Genomic DNA, 15,840 nt, shown 5'->3' with positions numbered 1-15,840 from the left:
GCGCCCCGCCCCCCCCCGCCCCCCCCCCCCCCCCCCCCCCCGCCTTGTCCTTACCTCCTCACTGGCTAGTTTGCCTGGTCTTATCCTGATCACTGCGCTTTCATTGTGGCCAGGAAAACCTAGGGTCCACACACTCAGGGTGTTTTTCATTTCCTGTGAGGGGAGGTTGTGTTTATTTTGAAGAGTTCAGATCTACTCCAAACAATTGGGCAGGTGGTCCTAGAAGATGGCTTGATTTCCTTGATTCTTCTAGCACCTAAGTTTTAGCTACTGATACACTTATTTTGCTTGAAGAAGAGGTCAGGTTACCCTATGTAAATATTTTTTTTTTTTGTTTCTGTTTTTGTTTTTTCTGATCAGTTCGTTTTCATTTTACAGGTCTGGGAGTGTGGCAAACAATTGGATTGAAATTTACAATTTTGTCCAGCAACTTACAGAGAGATTTGTGAGGTATTTCTCCCACTTTACTTTTCTAGGTAGGGAGGTTTGAGGTGGAAGGAAGTAGACTGAAGTGTAAGGTATCCCTTTTTTGAAAACTTTTTAGGGAGAGTCTTTACTGAGATGTTGATTTTTCAGTGCCTCAAGATCATTATTACATACATGTAGTTATTAGGACAGCCCTTCAGTTCTTCAGGGCTTTTATCATCTGGATCCCAGAAATTTGGCTCAGGCCCTGGGGAAGCATCTTCAAATACTATTCCAAATGTCTTTTCCTTTCTGAATTTTCATCTGTTTTGAATTTAAGTTATGCCTTCTCATAATTTATCACATTAAACAAATTTTATGCTAATAGTATCCATAATATATTTTTCTTTCCACACAGTTCTTAGCATTGTAGAGGTCCTCATTAAGAAAAAAAAAAGTGTTGGTAAACTTCAAATGAACATGTGTTAATAACGCACTACCAGAAAAGGCACTTGTGTGTGTTTAAAGAAAGAGTTGTGTTTACCCAATGTGTGGGTGTGTGGCTGGTTTAAAATTTAACTGTTCTATATATGCAATAAGCCTTACTAGGAAAGACTGGTTTTCTCTCCTATAAAAAGCATAACTGCTATGAAATCCAGCTTACTCTCTTATTTAGAGGTAACTAGAAATTAGTGGCATCTCTGTTTAAAAATAACCCCAGGACACCAGGCTTTTGAGCCTTCTTTTTCTTTCTTTTTTTAAAGGAAAAAATGCAACGAGCAAATGCAAGTTTATCAAGATAATGCAAAGGACACAAAAAGGAGTGTATCATTAAATATTGCTTCTTTCAGTCTTGTTAGCCCAAATGTTTTCTGTAAAACAGGCTTGGATGATCAAAACATTTTGAAAGTCATGTTGCAAGTAACTTCAAACAATCTGTAGAGGCCTAGGCAATCCTTGCTTTCGGTTATTGGCAGCAGTAAACTTATCCCTATAAAAATGTATGCTTGTCCATGTTCAATCATCAGTCTCCTGCTTAAGAAGCCAAGTATAACACTCTCATTTCTGGACAGGGTCTGAAGTAAAACTGTCTAGGAAAGAAAAATAAATAAGTCCTATATCTTTAAATGTTAAAGGCAGTAGAGACAGTTGTTTATAAATTTTCTGATTTAATCTGAGAGTGCAGAACGTATCACACAGATTTTGATCGAAAGCAACGGATCCTTTCAATACAACGTTTTTAAGAAGTGGGGCCTTTATTTATTTGGTCTGGTTTGCACGTTGGAATTCTGTAATACACAGTTCTCTGGCTCAAATTTAGTTGCTTAGTTACTGACTCATAAAACATTGTAGGAAGTGAATAAAGGGTGACTGCTGAAGAGAATGACTTCAAATATGGATAAGTCTTTGAGATCATTCTGATCTTTAGTTTACAGATCTTTGTTTCCTATCTGCAGTTTCAGATCTTAGTAATAGTTGCATAGAGTGTCATGGAGTCAAGAACCATTACGTGAGATAAATGCCCAAGCTTAAAGGATGTAGCTAACTGGGGCAGGTGTTGCCATATAGAAATATGATGTTTGAGACTTGGGCAATTGAAAATGTCTAATCAAACTAATTGCTTGGTCTCTTTCACATTGTCCATGGCACTCTGTAAGTATTCTTACTTCCAGATAGCTTTTGTTTGAACTCCTATCGTAATTGTGGTGATTAAATCAAACCAGCTGCTCCGTAGCCCTAAATATTGTTAATGACAATCACTCAGAAGGGTCTGGCTTCCTTTAAGGAGATGAGGTAGAACCAAGGGAAGAAGTGTTTTCTACAAAAGGATTTTACATTGGCCTAGAATTTATCTTTCTAGTTAGTCTCTTCCTTAAATGGCCCTATGGGTCATGGAGGATTGCTTGAGTGCTGAGAAGCACTGATTGAATCCAAAATGGCTTCTGCAGTAATGTTAAGCAGAGTTAGTGTATCTATTTAGGGAGTTCTATTTAAAAGAAGCCTGGACCATCAGAGTCCGATTTTAACTGAGACTCCATAACTATATATCTGTATTGTATCAATATTTCTTTTAAAAATGTTTTAACTGCCTCTTTTCTTATTTTGCAGCCCTCAAATGAGATTATCTTTCATTGTATTTTCTTCTCAAGCAACCATTATTTTGCCATTAACTGGAGACAGGTTAGTGCATTATCATTTCACTGTAGGCTCTTAGTAGAGACTAATCTGGAAGGAATGATTGATATTTCCAAGTGGTGATTCGGGCCTCTCAGTGGACTCAAACAAATGCACAGACAATTCAGCTCTCTTCACTAATAGAAAGGAAAGGAGGTATGCGTAATATAAAAGACCAGATAATCTGAAAATCAATATCATTCGTATTGTCCATGGAATGTACAATGAAACCCAGATCTCTGCCTTAGTGGTGTATTTGCTGCTTTCTACCTCTCTTTTGCTATAAGTAGTTCTACATCTTTCTTGTTTAAATGTAATATATTAATCGACTAGGAATTTGCAGAACATTAGGGAGGAGAGAGATACAGATCTCTTTATAATTACTAGATTCAGGAGACATCACAGATCTTCAGTCTTATGCTGAGGTCCACCGATGCTGAATATATTTATCCTTGTAAAGGAACTTGCTAGTTTTATTTATAATGTATATACATATAATATTATATATAAATTTATAAATATATACAAATAAAATATATATTATATGTTTAAATATATATAAAGATATATAAATACAAATACAAAGATTATACATGTAAATGAAAAAAATATATAATCTTGTGAAAGCTGTGTTTTGCTTAATATGCAGATTTCTGAAAAGTTATACTTGAATACAGCTTTTTTTATAAATTATTTTTTTCTTTAAAAATGTCAAGAGAACATAATTCTTATTTGTTTGTTTCAATTTTTTATTTAAATTTTAGTTAAGGAACCATAATATTTAAAAGGACTCAGGGAAAGAACTTATTTATACTTCACAGAATTAATTTGGAAATTATGTTTATATATATGTACATATACATATGTGTGTGTATATATATATATATATATGTATATACTTCTTTTTCTTTTTTTTTAAATTTATTTATTTTGAGAGAGAGAGAGCACGAACATGGGAGGGGGAGAGAGGGAGAGAGAGAATCCCAAGCAGGCTCCATACTGCCAATGAAGAGCCTGACGTGGGGCTTGAATCCATGAACCTGAGATCATGACCTGAGCCAAAAACCAAGAGTTAGATACTCAACCGACTGAGCCACTTAGGTGCCTATATATATATATATATATATATATATACACACACATACATGTATATACATGAATGAACTTATAATTTATTTGTGTTTTAAGTTTTACTTTTTCTGGAGAGGAAATAAGCTCTGTAGGTGAGGAGTCCAGCTTATGCCTTCAGTCGTCTCATCAATACTTTCCTTCCATACTTTCTTGTATGCATCTGTGTGCCATCAAGAGCCAGAGCAATAGTAGTCCCTTATAACCCAGCTACAATAGCTTTCTATACCTGGTGATTTAATACTCTTTGCCTCCATGAGAAGAAATTTTGTTCATTGCCCAGCTTAATTTTCAAAGAAACAGCTTTGGATCCAGATAGTTCTAAAGGAGTCTATTCATTAAGAGAAAGAAAGAACAGTGTTAACACTTATGGGGTGCATATGCAGGGAAAAGCACTTAGCATAATGCCAGACACATAGTAGACTCTCAGTAATTGTCACCTGCATATGTTGTGTCAGGTTCTCTGTTAGGCACTTTACATATGGATCTTCCAGCACTTGGAAGATGAAGTGTAGTCATTGGTCAACAAAATTGGTATTGCTTAGACATGCGTAGAAATGGTTTAAATCGTTAATCTAGATTAGAGATTTTTCCTTTATCACTGGTTGAATCTAATTGAGGAAAGAAATGGGATAAAGAGGCTTCTATTTCAAGAGGCAGCATAAACATAAGCATTTTGCAGTTAAGAGTCACTGAACCAATGTACTAGCCAAATGGTCATGGACAAGATACTTAATCTCTTGATGCCTCAGTTTTGTCCATCTATTTGCGTAATGATGACAATGATGATTGTGATAACAATATCCGCCTCTTAAGATTGTTGTGAGAACTAAATTCAGTGAATGTGGAGAATGCAGGACAGAGTCTGGTACGTTTGTATTCAAGAGATGAAAGCTTTGTTGTTGTGATTATTTATTACTATTATTATTGTTTGGATCTAGGGAATATGTAGTATTTTAGTGGTTAGCGAGGAATTATGCTTATTTAAAGGGACAATTGTCCTGCTTGAAAGGATTTATAATATTCTAGGAGAAATTTCAATAATGCGACTTGCAACTTATATACAGTTTGCTCCTTTCTCTATTAAATAGGGATACATTCAGTTTTTTTTTTTTATTTTTTTTAATTTTTTTAACGTTTATTTATTTTTGAGACAGAGAGAGACAGCATGAACGGGGGAGGGGCAGAGAGAGAGGGAGGCACAGAATCAGAAGCAGACTCCCAGGCTCTGAGCCATCAGCCCAGAGCCCGATGCGGGGCTCGAACTCGCGGACCGTGAGATCGTGACCTGAGCTGAAGTCGGACGCTTAACTGACTGAGCCACCCAGGCGCCCCAGGGATACATTCAGTTTTAATGAATTGCACTATTTGCGACATGCTGAACTAGTATGGGATGGCAGAAAGTGCACTAAGAGGGCCTAGGTTACAATTACAGCTGTCCCACGTACTGATTTAGAGACTTGGGGCAAGTCATCTACTCAACGTGTCAGTTTTTGTGTCCATGAACTTCGGATATAATTGGCCATATTTTTTTTCTCTTTTTGTAATTTTTATTATTGATTATCTGCTATTTTCTTAAGAGAGTTATGAAGGTCAAAATAAGACATTGCATAAAAAAGTACTTTGTATATCACAGGACAAAGGATATTGTTTCTTAGTTGTTCTTTTACTAATTTTATTTTATTAAATCAGTAACTTCTCAAATTTCTGTGGTTCTGTGTATTTGGATATAGGGTCACTTGTCATCTATTACACATTCTCTGGTATGTGGAAATCTTTCACATATTTAGGTGCAAAATCACTGAACAAATATTTCCACTACTATTGTGGATCTTTGTTTCAAAGCCTAGAAATTGGAATTCTACATGTAAACACTCTTGATGTCACATATCACACTCACAAAGAGAGCCGGGTAAATGGGAAACATGGCAGATTTCACAATTTCGGTTCTGTTGCTCATAAATCTACAGTACAGTGATTATTATGAGAAGTACTGCTTTCATGTTTTTCAGAGTATTGCTAAATATTTTCAGGAGAGATGAATCAAGATTGGAAGGCAGTAAGTCCTTATGATAGTGCAGCATCTTCTTACGGGGTTTCAGCATGGGGTCCACTACTATGCAAATACATGAATAGAATAATAAACTTGGCAAGAAAGGATCAGTTATGCATTTTGCATACTCATAGTATAAAAACTTTACTCTTTTAAGTGTTTCAGTGAAATACTTTCTTCTTTTCTCTCACCCCCATGATTTTTGTCCTCTGTGTATCTGTTAGCCCATCCTTCCACCTACCTACTTACCTGCTTGCCTACCTTATATATGATGTACTGAGCATTATGGGCTCTGGGACCAACACAGAGATGAATAATCCAGTGTGTGTGAGAGGAAGGAGTGTGCACATACGCATAAATAGCTCAGGGCTGTATCATAGGATCAGATAGGAGAAAAGTGCCATGTTGATTCAATATGGACAAATCCAACCTCCCAATAATAGAGATTTGAATCAGGACTAATTTTAAAAGATATTTTTTTGCTATTAGGCTGCATAATTGGGGATGGTGAACCATGCTCACTTCAGTTCAATGTGATCTTAATGATGTAAAAGTGATTTAGTTGAAAACATTTAGTGAACAGTTATTATGTGCTAGGCAGTGTGCAAAATGCTTTCCATTCATTACCTCATTTCATCCTCATATTAATACATGTAATACATACTATTATTATCTTAACTTTACAAATGAGGAAATATCAGCTAAGAAATGTAATGTAGCTTATCCAAGGACATACACTTAATACGTGGGGAGCAGTATATTAGCCAGAATGCTCTTTTAAAGTATAAAGTAGAGCATGTCACTCTCATGCTTAAGGCAGTTCTAATGGCCTAGAACAGAAGGCACATGTCTCCTGGTGGCCTCAAAGCCCTACCTGATGGCTTTACCCAGTCCTCCTCTACAACATTGTGTGCCGCGGTTTAGCCCACTGATCTTTCCATTCCCTGAGGTGACTGAGCTTGTTTCCAGATTACAAATTTTGCTCTCCCTCTGCCCCAGAACTTCCCCTGGCCAGCTCATTCTTACCATTTAGGCACCATCCCATGTGTCCCCTTCTCTAAGACCCCTAGCCTACAGGATCAAGTCTACAGGAACCCTGGCCCTCCTCCCCAGAAATCTGTCACAATACTCTATTTGGTTATCAGTTTTTGAAATTGTTCTATTAATTAATTAATTTTTATCTCCATCACCCTACCATAAATTGTGAGAGAGCAGAGGGGTCTTCTTTGTCTTGTTCGTTCATATATTCAACACCAGAACAGAGCCTGGCACACAGTAGACGCTCAACAAATACTTGTTGAATGAATGGTTGAATTGGTCTGACACTAGAACCTGAATTATTAAGCACTGTCATATATTTTCTTTCTTTGAGAAATGAGAAATGATGACTTAGATTTTCTTTCCTATTCTTATAGATCAGTTATAAACATTTCCAACTCTCTTTTTTTGAATATATTTTTAAAAAATTTAATGTTTATTTCTGAGAGAGAGAGAGAGAGAGAGCGTTCATGAGTGGGGGGAGGAGCAGAGAGAGAGGCGGACACACACTCCAAAGCAGGCTCCAGATTCTGAGCTGTCAGCACAAAGCCTGAAGTGGGACGAGAACTCACCAGTGGTGAGATCATGACTTGAGCCGAAGTTGGACGCTTAACCGACTGAACCACCCAGGTGCCCCTCCGATTGTCTTTTTAATATATTTGTTCCCCATATTAAAAATAAATCATATAATTGTTTGACCTGAGAAGTTTCCATAGGCAAACTTACAGAAAATTAAATAGAAGTCATTTGATTAAGTTTAGATAATATATACATTTCTGTTATTTAAAAAGATTTCTTCTAATTCCTTAAAATCTGAGTTAAAAATTTACTTGTAATAAAATAACCCTTCATAAGAATTGGGAACTTATAAATTGATTCATTTATTTTGCACAGAAATTTGGCAGTATCTGTAGAAGGTTAGAAGTTTCCTATCAGCCATTCTACTTTTTAGGACCATGTTCCACTGAAATACTAGTGTGCAAAGATAGGTATGTGCAAAATTGGACACTGCAGTGTCGTTCATAATAGTGAAAAACATTCGATCTAGATGCTTATCAATTGATACTGTAATTAAAACATATATATATAGAATGGGATACTATGTAGTCATTAAATGAATTGGAAAATCCATATATATTAACATGAAAATTTATTTAAGATACATTAATTGGGAAAAGCAGGAACAGTCTGCTAAGTATGATATTATTTTTCTGAAATAAAAACAAAAAATCTTTAACTGTTTTTATGGTGTGTGTGTGTGTGTGTGTGTGTGTGTGTGTGTCTGTGTGTGTGATCATAAATGCATGGAAAAAAGTCTGGAAAATGTGCCACAAACTGCTAAGGACAATACTGTCTTCGCAGTGAGATTCAGGGTGGGGAGAATTTTAATTTTTTAATTTCTATACACTTTGGTTGTTCAATTTTATTTCAACATTAATTTATTATTTGTAAAAATTTAAATAAATGCTCAAATTAAAAAAAAGGGGGGGGTTAGAGAGAAAGCATTTGGGAATAACATATCCAATTGCTACCTTGAGAGTCCTGAAAGCTCCTTGTTAAAATGAAAACACCAGGAGTGGACCTTGAGTCAAGTAGACATGGAAACTATATACTAGTTGTGTACCTTGGGCAAGTAATTTCATCTCTTGTCGGCCAATTCTTGTCTGTTAAAAGGAGCTAATCATTTCTCCTGTAGAGCAAGGTGGGGATGGTTAAAGACATATGATGCATGAGAAGGCCTAACTGATGTTGGGTGGAAAGGGGTCTCAGGCTGAGATGGGATTTGGAGGTTATCAGTGTATACTACCATCATTATTTTCATCCTAATGTGCAAGGATTCTAACAGTAGTATGGAGACGTCAAATGAATTTGCTCGAAGTGACACGGCCAGGTAGTGAGAGCTGGGATTCACGCCCAGGTCTGACTCCTGAGTGTAAGCACTTAACCACTGCATTGCCTCAGAATTTCTATGTTCCCTCTTCCCCACGTCTCAAAATTAGTCAGAATTTGTCGTAATTCAAAGACGAATTCATCCTCCAAATTTACTCTGTTCTCTTACAAACTTTTTTGCAGTTTATCCGTCATGCGTTAGGTGAGAAGTGACTATAATTTTTTGGTTGTTGCTAATTATATTAGGGAAGTAATTACTTCTGCTTACAAAAGTAAGTTTTGGCCAGACATTGTACTAATCCTGAGAGGTCTGGGCAAGATAGCAGCTCAGATTCTAGTCATGGATGTGGTAATAGTTACTTTCGGTGCAGTCCTACATCTGCTTTATATTCTAGAAAATTAAATACATTGTTACTCAGATCTGGGAGACAAACCCGCATACTGAAGTGGTTAAATGTAGAGGTCAATTTCTCATGCCTCAGTAAAGCATAGTGAAATGGCATAAAAATATACAAACTGCAGCAAGTATGGACTTCAGGTGTGAACCATGTAGCATACATTAGTAAGTGTAGACTAAATTGGAGGGAATGTTTTTCACAAGAAACAGATTGTGCAGAGCATCTTGTAAGCAGATATTTTTGAGTCCAGGACCGTTACCTTGGATTCTTTGGTTTGGACTTTGGGCCACGGAGACATTGGCATATGTTGGTCTTAGAGTGACATGCTAAATAAACAATGAGCAAGTTTTTATATAAAGTACAATAAAGTTAGCTAAACCTGTTAGTTCCTAAGATATTAGAATGCATTAGCAATGTTTGTGCTTAGAAGAAAACTCCTTCCCTGCTTTGTAACCTTTAAACATTTTTTAAGTTGAGGAGCTAGTAGAGAGCAATTACTTTTTTGCAGTTTATCCTTCATGCAGTAGGTAGTATAGTAGTATATAATAACATGATTAAATAAAGTGGGTATATTTCAGTGAATGAACAGATTTTCCTTCATTATTTTTTTTCTAATTTTATCAGCTTGGTTAATATCGTGTTTTGTTATTATTATTTTTTTAATGTTTATTTTTTGAGAGACAGAGACAGACCAAGCATGAGCAGGGGAGGGGCAGAGAGAATGGGAGACACAGAATTCGAAGCAGGCTCCAGGCCCTGAGCTGTCAGCACAGAGCCTGATGCGGGGCTCGAACTCATGAACTGTGAGATCATGACCTGAGCTGAAGTCAGAGGCTTAACTGACTGAGCCACCCAGGCGCCCCAGTATCATGTTTTATTAATGGAAGGAGGCAGTAAAAGTAGTAGATGGAGTTTATTGAGCACTTACTATGTGTCAGAGATTTTGCTAAGTGCCTTATATGCAATAGCTCGGGTAGAGTACTAAGGACTAAAGTGCTAAGTGGATTGTAAATTATTGGTAATTTGTAGAGATGTAAAATAACATGTTGAGAACAGTGTTTCATATTCTACTCAATCTGCTAAATTTTACCTCCTAGAAAACATTTAATTGGGACACCTGGGTGACTCAGTAGCTTGAATGTTCATCTCTTGATTTTGGCTAAGGTCATGATCCTGGGTTCGTGGGATAGAGCCCCACATTGAGCACTGTACAGAGCGTGGAGTCTGCTTGGGATTCTCTCTCTCTCTCCCTCTCTCTCTGCTTCTTCTCTGCTTGAAAGCATGCTCTCTCTCTCTCTCAAAATAAATAAACATTAAAAAAACTCTATAATTATATGTAATTGGCTGATCATCACAAAGTTACTGCATTGCTACATTTTGTTTGCAGTTACCATTTATTTCAAGAATTAATGTTCCTGGCTAATAATCTCTTGAGGACAAACAATTGACGTATGATACAAATATTTATAACATTTATGCACATGCACTTATCTAAATTGGCATTTGGTAGCATAAGTATATGAAGCTTTGTAGCTTTTGTGGTGGATTGTTCTGTGGCTTCCATTTAAGTAAAGAACATATATACATACATATATATATATATACACACACACACACACACACACATATATTTAAATACATAATTAAATTACATATATTTAAGTTTATAAATTCATTTAAATATAAAGTTTAAAAATCTGGTGTGGGCCTATGGCTGACTTTAACCAATAGAGTTCAGCCCATGAAAACATGGAACTAAGCCTTAATAAGGCATGGGAGTTTCCTTTCTTGTGCTCCTAGTAGCCAGCTGTCATATAAAAACTTTGATTACCCCAAGACCACCATCGTAAGAGGAAATCCAACCTAGCCATGTGGAGAAGAGAATGATCAACAGTCCTAGCTGAGCTATGCAATAGCCAGCACCAGTTCTGACTTGCCAACCATGTGAGTGAAGCATTTCAACTCTTCTGGCCATTCCTACTTCCTAGCTGACAATGTGTGAAACTTAGGAACTGCCTGTTCAATGCACAGGATTATGAGGAATAGGAAATTATGTTTTTTACACCACTAATTTTAGTGTAGTTGATTATGGCCAAAATGGAAATGTGACTGAGGTAGGTGCCAAATGACCTTGAAGAGATTGATAGTGAAAACTGGAAGGGCAGTGAGCAAAATTGTTAAATTGGAGGTTGAAGCAGAAAGGACCATTGTCCTTTGGTGGTAATGTGCAAAATAGAAAATGTACATAATTTGATACATGGGGATCTCATAAAATTTTTAATTTTTTTTTTAGTGTTTATTTTTCAGAGAGATAGAGGGAGACCGAGTATGAGTGGGGGGAGGGGCAGAGAGAGAGGGAGACACAGAATCTGAAGCAGGCTCCAGGCTCTGAGCTGTCAGCACAGAAACCATGAGATCTCACAAACCATGAGATCATGCCCTGAACTGAAGTCAGATGCTTAACCAACTGAGCCACCCAGGTACCCCAATCATAAAATTTTTAAAGGGCTTTTTTCAACTTGGATTAAAAGAGATAGAGATTTCAAAATGAGAGACTTCTGGGCTTCAATTTTATATGGGCAGGAAGGAATCACACGTGGTCTACTTGCGAAAAAAGAATGACTCAGGAAGTAAAACCAAAGCCCAGAGGATGGAGCTGAAAGCCACAAAGATACAGTTCCCCTAAGTAGAGTTGAGCCCTAATCAAAGAATTGGGAATATCCACAGAGATGAAATGTGACACTTCTGGTACCAATTTCTCTTTTGATTCATGACAAAACACCCCAAAACTTAGGGGCTTAAATAAGAACAATTTTATTACCATTAACGATTCTGTGGTTTGAGGGCTTGGCTGGGAGGTTTCTCTGCCCCATGTGGTATTACCTGGTGCTGTAGTCACAGAGGCTGGTTTGTTTGTGTTTGAAGCTGGTTGTTGATTCTGGAGCTCAGCTAGAGCTGTTTAATGGAATAACTTGATTCTCCTCCATGGGACCTCTGAATGTGGCATAGTTTCTAACAGCATGATAACTGGGTTCCAAGAGAGAGCATTCCAAGAGCAAACATTACAAGATGAAGGAAACAAAATCCCTGGTTTTCTTAAAGGTTGGACTTAGATGTCCAACAACATCACTTCTACCTTATTCTATTGCCAAACGGTAACAGGAGTAGACCAGATTCAAGGGGAGAGGAGATAAATGTCATCTCTTGATGGAAGAATGGGCATACATGAGTGGGAAGGAATTGACAGAGGTCATATTTGGAGATTATCTACTAGGGATTTTATAAAAAGTAATAATGAAATTCCAGGATGAATCTCTTCTGAAATAAATATGTTCAATTAGAGAAAAAAATATAAAACTTGTATATAACCAAAATAACAAATGAGATAGGTGATTTCAGTGCTAGTCTTCAGATTCTAGTATGACCCATAATCCATCTCAGTAATTTTAAATGCCAAGTGTCCTTTACTTTTATTATTTATTATTACCCTTTTCCTCTCATTCCTTTTATTGTTTTCTATATATTAAAATATTTATTAACAACATTAATACATTCCCTTTTGTTATTTTAATATTACCATTATGTCCTTCTTGAGTTATGTTAGAATAGATTGGAACATTCTGCTTTATCTCCATGATTTTGTATGGTATTATTAAATTTAAACTCTCAAGGACTTAATAATTAACAATATGCAGAAATACTTTCTAATACAACGTGAGGACGGAAGTTTTATTAATTAGAAATGACTGAAAATTTAAAAAAATATCTTAAAAATTTGTGCTATAAAAGAAGAACATTTTGAGATTGTTGGTATTTGACTGTTTACTCAAGAGCCATAGTGAACCTTATGCATATGATTTGTAGTTCGTGTGATTTAATGTACAGTTTTAAAATGGTGTGTTTCATCAGGGACGATTAAAGGGATAGTTCTCAAATGAGGCTTATAAACCATGACTAACAAAGCTGATAATTCATGCTTATGTTCTCTTTTATGGATAAAGAGATAGTACAGTGAATAGACATAAAGTTGGTATTGATAATTGAATACTTATGTGCCATGCAGTATACTAAGTGTTTTACATATAATAGTATCTTTAATTTTTATAACAACTCTACTATGTAAGTACTACCATCACCCCCATTTTTCAGGTGGGAGAAATGGAAGACTAGAGAGGTTATATAACTTACCCAATGTTGCAAGACTAAGAGGCATTAGGGCTAGGAACTGAGGCCAAGGCCCCATTGCTTGACCTGTATGCTACATTCATTATTTGATGCAGAGTGGCATAATGAAAGAATTGAGGGTTGGCTTGTGGATGACCCCACTCCATCCCTGACACATTATGTGATAAGAGAATAATAACTAATGTCTACGTAGCACTCACTTTGTACCAAACACATATACATATGCATTATATGATAGGTTTTCCAGAAGAGTAACATAGCAATGAAAATGAGAAACTATAACAAAGAGGATTTGTTTTGGGTGCTAGTCACTTTCTTTCTCCTGTCTCTCCTAATACCCTCTCTGACCAGTCACTTACTTCCTTTCGAATGCTCAAAGGTGGCAAATAACATTATGTTGTAAATATCATAGTGGACACCCAATAAATACGTATAAAATGAGTGAATGAAAACCCAACTGGAGCAGGCATTATTATTTACATTTTATGGATATGGAAACTGAGCTCCAGGAGATTAAGTAACTGCTGGTATTATACAGTTCGTTAGTTGCAGAACCAGACTTGCAGTTCATTTTTAATTTGCTCTAATCCTTGAGTCTCCCTACCTCATTACATAGCTTCCCATTTAACTTCTTTCCAGGAGTTCACTATAACTCTTTCCTCTCTTCTTTTTCCTTTTCCTCCTTTCTGGTTTCTATATCAAAATGTTCAACTCTCAGTTTGCTGGGTGAGCTCTCCTTAGAATCAAGGACAAAGTAGACTGGGTGAACAAAATCCTACTAACACGGGAAATGACTAATATCAACTTAACAACAATAGTAGCTACAGCTTACTCAGTACTTATGTGCCACTGAATCCTCACAATGGCCCCATGGGGTAGATATTTTCACCTCTATTTTACAGATGAAGAAACAAGATAGGGCTTGGAATTAATCTGTATTATCTCTGGGTGTAAGCTGTACCATCTGAGAAAGTATATTGTACAATTTAAAAGATTATCCTAGGTACCCCCCAGCCCCTTCAGTAGAGGACTGACTGGCAAAATAGTTAAGGAAAAGAGCATTCCAATAACATGCAAAGGTTTTTAAATTAGTTCAGATTAGAAGTTCTTAATTCTGGCTGCACAGGAGAATGCTCTGGGGAGTTTCTAAAAAATACCTGAATCTTTCACAAAACAAGTAAATTAGAATCTCTTCAGTTAGAGCCCTGAAGAGATTTTTTTTTAAGCCCATCATTGATTCCAGGGTACAGCCACGGTGGAGAACTAAGGTGCATCTGTAGAGATGTGTGTGGACTATTTGTGAGCCCTTCTCATATCACCACATAGATTCAGTGTTCACTTGCGGTGGGTGCTCAGCAGGGGGATATAGATTGACTAAAATCTGGAAAGAGCTTTGAAATCTGAAAAGTTCAATTACCATACAGATATACTGTATAAACATAATGTCCTTAGTCACAGGTAAAAGTTACTTAAAATAAAAAAAAAATGTGCCTCACTTGTGTTAGTTGGGCAAGTTAGAATTCTTTGCCAACCATTTTATTATGCCCCTATTTACAATATATATTTATGTTTAGTGATGACATCTTGAACACTTTTCAAAATGCAAAGTGTTCTATGCGTGGGGAAAAGCCATTGATGTAGCACATTATATGGCAGCTGTAGTTGCTGTGTTTCCTTTCCTTCTCTTGTCTTTTTGTCCTTTCCCTTCCCTTTTATCTCTTCCTTTCCCTACTCAGCAGAGAAATTTGAAAGATACTAACAGAGTGGAAAGTGTTATTTTATAGATTTAAAAAATGAGTCTGGGGGCGCCTGGGTGGCGCAGTCGGTTAAGCGTCCGACTTCAGCCAGGTCACGATCTCGCGGTCTGTGAGTTCGAGCCCCGCGTCAGGCTCTGGGCTGATGGCTCGGGGCCTGGAGCCTGTTTCCGATTCTGTGTCTCCCTCTCTCTCTGTCCCTCCCCCGTTCATGCTCTGTCTCTCTCTGTCCCAAAAATAAATAAAAAACGTTGAAAAAAAAATTAAAAAAAAAAAAATGAGTCTGTGTGTTTTTGCCTTTCTTCCCTGTCCCTCTCTCTCTTTCTCTCTCTAATCAGTATAATTACAACATAAAAAAGAAACAGTTGATTATACATTTTGGCCCCCTGATTCTCAACAAAAAAATCGGAGCTTTAATGTCCCATTTTACTTGTTTCAAGTCTCTTTCCAAAAAGTATTTGAGGCGTCACTGAACGTAATAACATTGCAGAAAGATAATAACATAAAAAAGGAAAAGTTAAGATCTTGCAAAAGAGGATGTAGCAATAGGTTAATCATAGGAGCGTAGCAGAATTCTGTGAATGAGTAAGAGATTTACCGTGGGCTTCCCAATAATCAGGGCAAGAAACAGTTCACGTAGTTGTAGTTAGCAGAATGGAGGAAGTATGTAGCGATTACTCAGGGATGACAAGAAACTTCTGCCTTGAGACCTTATAGGGGACATTATGTGTTATGATAGCAGCGCCCTTGACTACCGTTTCACAACAAATACCAAAGTAGTTTTGGTATCTCTCTTCCTGTAGTTGAAGACTTA

At 36.8% G+C, this 15,840-nt stretch overlaps 1 protein-coding gene across 2 annotated transcripts in view; it reads left to right on the top strand.

Moving 5' to 3' along the window:
- Positions 1–15,840, top strand: part of ANTXR2 (ANTXR cell adhesion molecule 2) — a 152,914-nt gene that overhangs the window by 1,725 nt on the left and 135,349 nt on the right. For both annotated transcript variants that reach the window (XM_078445993.2, XM_078445992.2), the window contains exons 2-3: positions 379–450; positions 2,515–2,586. In XM_078445993.2, coding sequence (XP_078302119.1) covers positions 2,522–2,586 — 65 coding nt within the window. In that variant the 5' untranslated portion in view covers positions 379–450; positions 2,515–2,521. The remainder of the gene's footprint in view (positions 1–378; positions 451–2,514; positions 2,587–15,840) is intronic.

The sequence above is a fragment of the Panthera onca genome, chromosome B1, assembly GCF_046562875.1.
Source record: "Panthera onca isolate mPanOnc1 chromosome B1, mPanOnc1 haplotype 2, whole genome shotgun sequence".
Lineage (NCBI taxonomy): Eukaryota > Metazoa > Chordata > Mammalia > Carnivora > Felidae > Panthera > Panthera onca.
The sequence above is the reverse complement of the archived record's forward strand: the minus strand, read 5'-3'. Positions and strand labels throughout refer to the sequence as shown.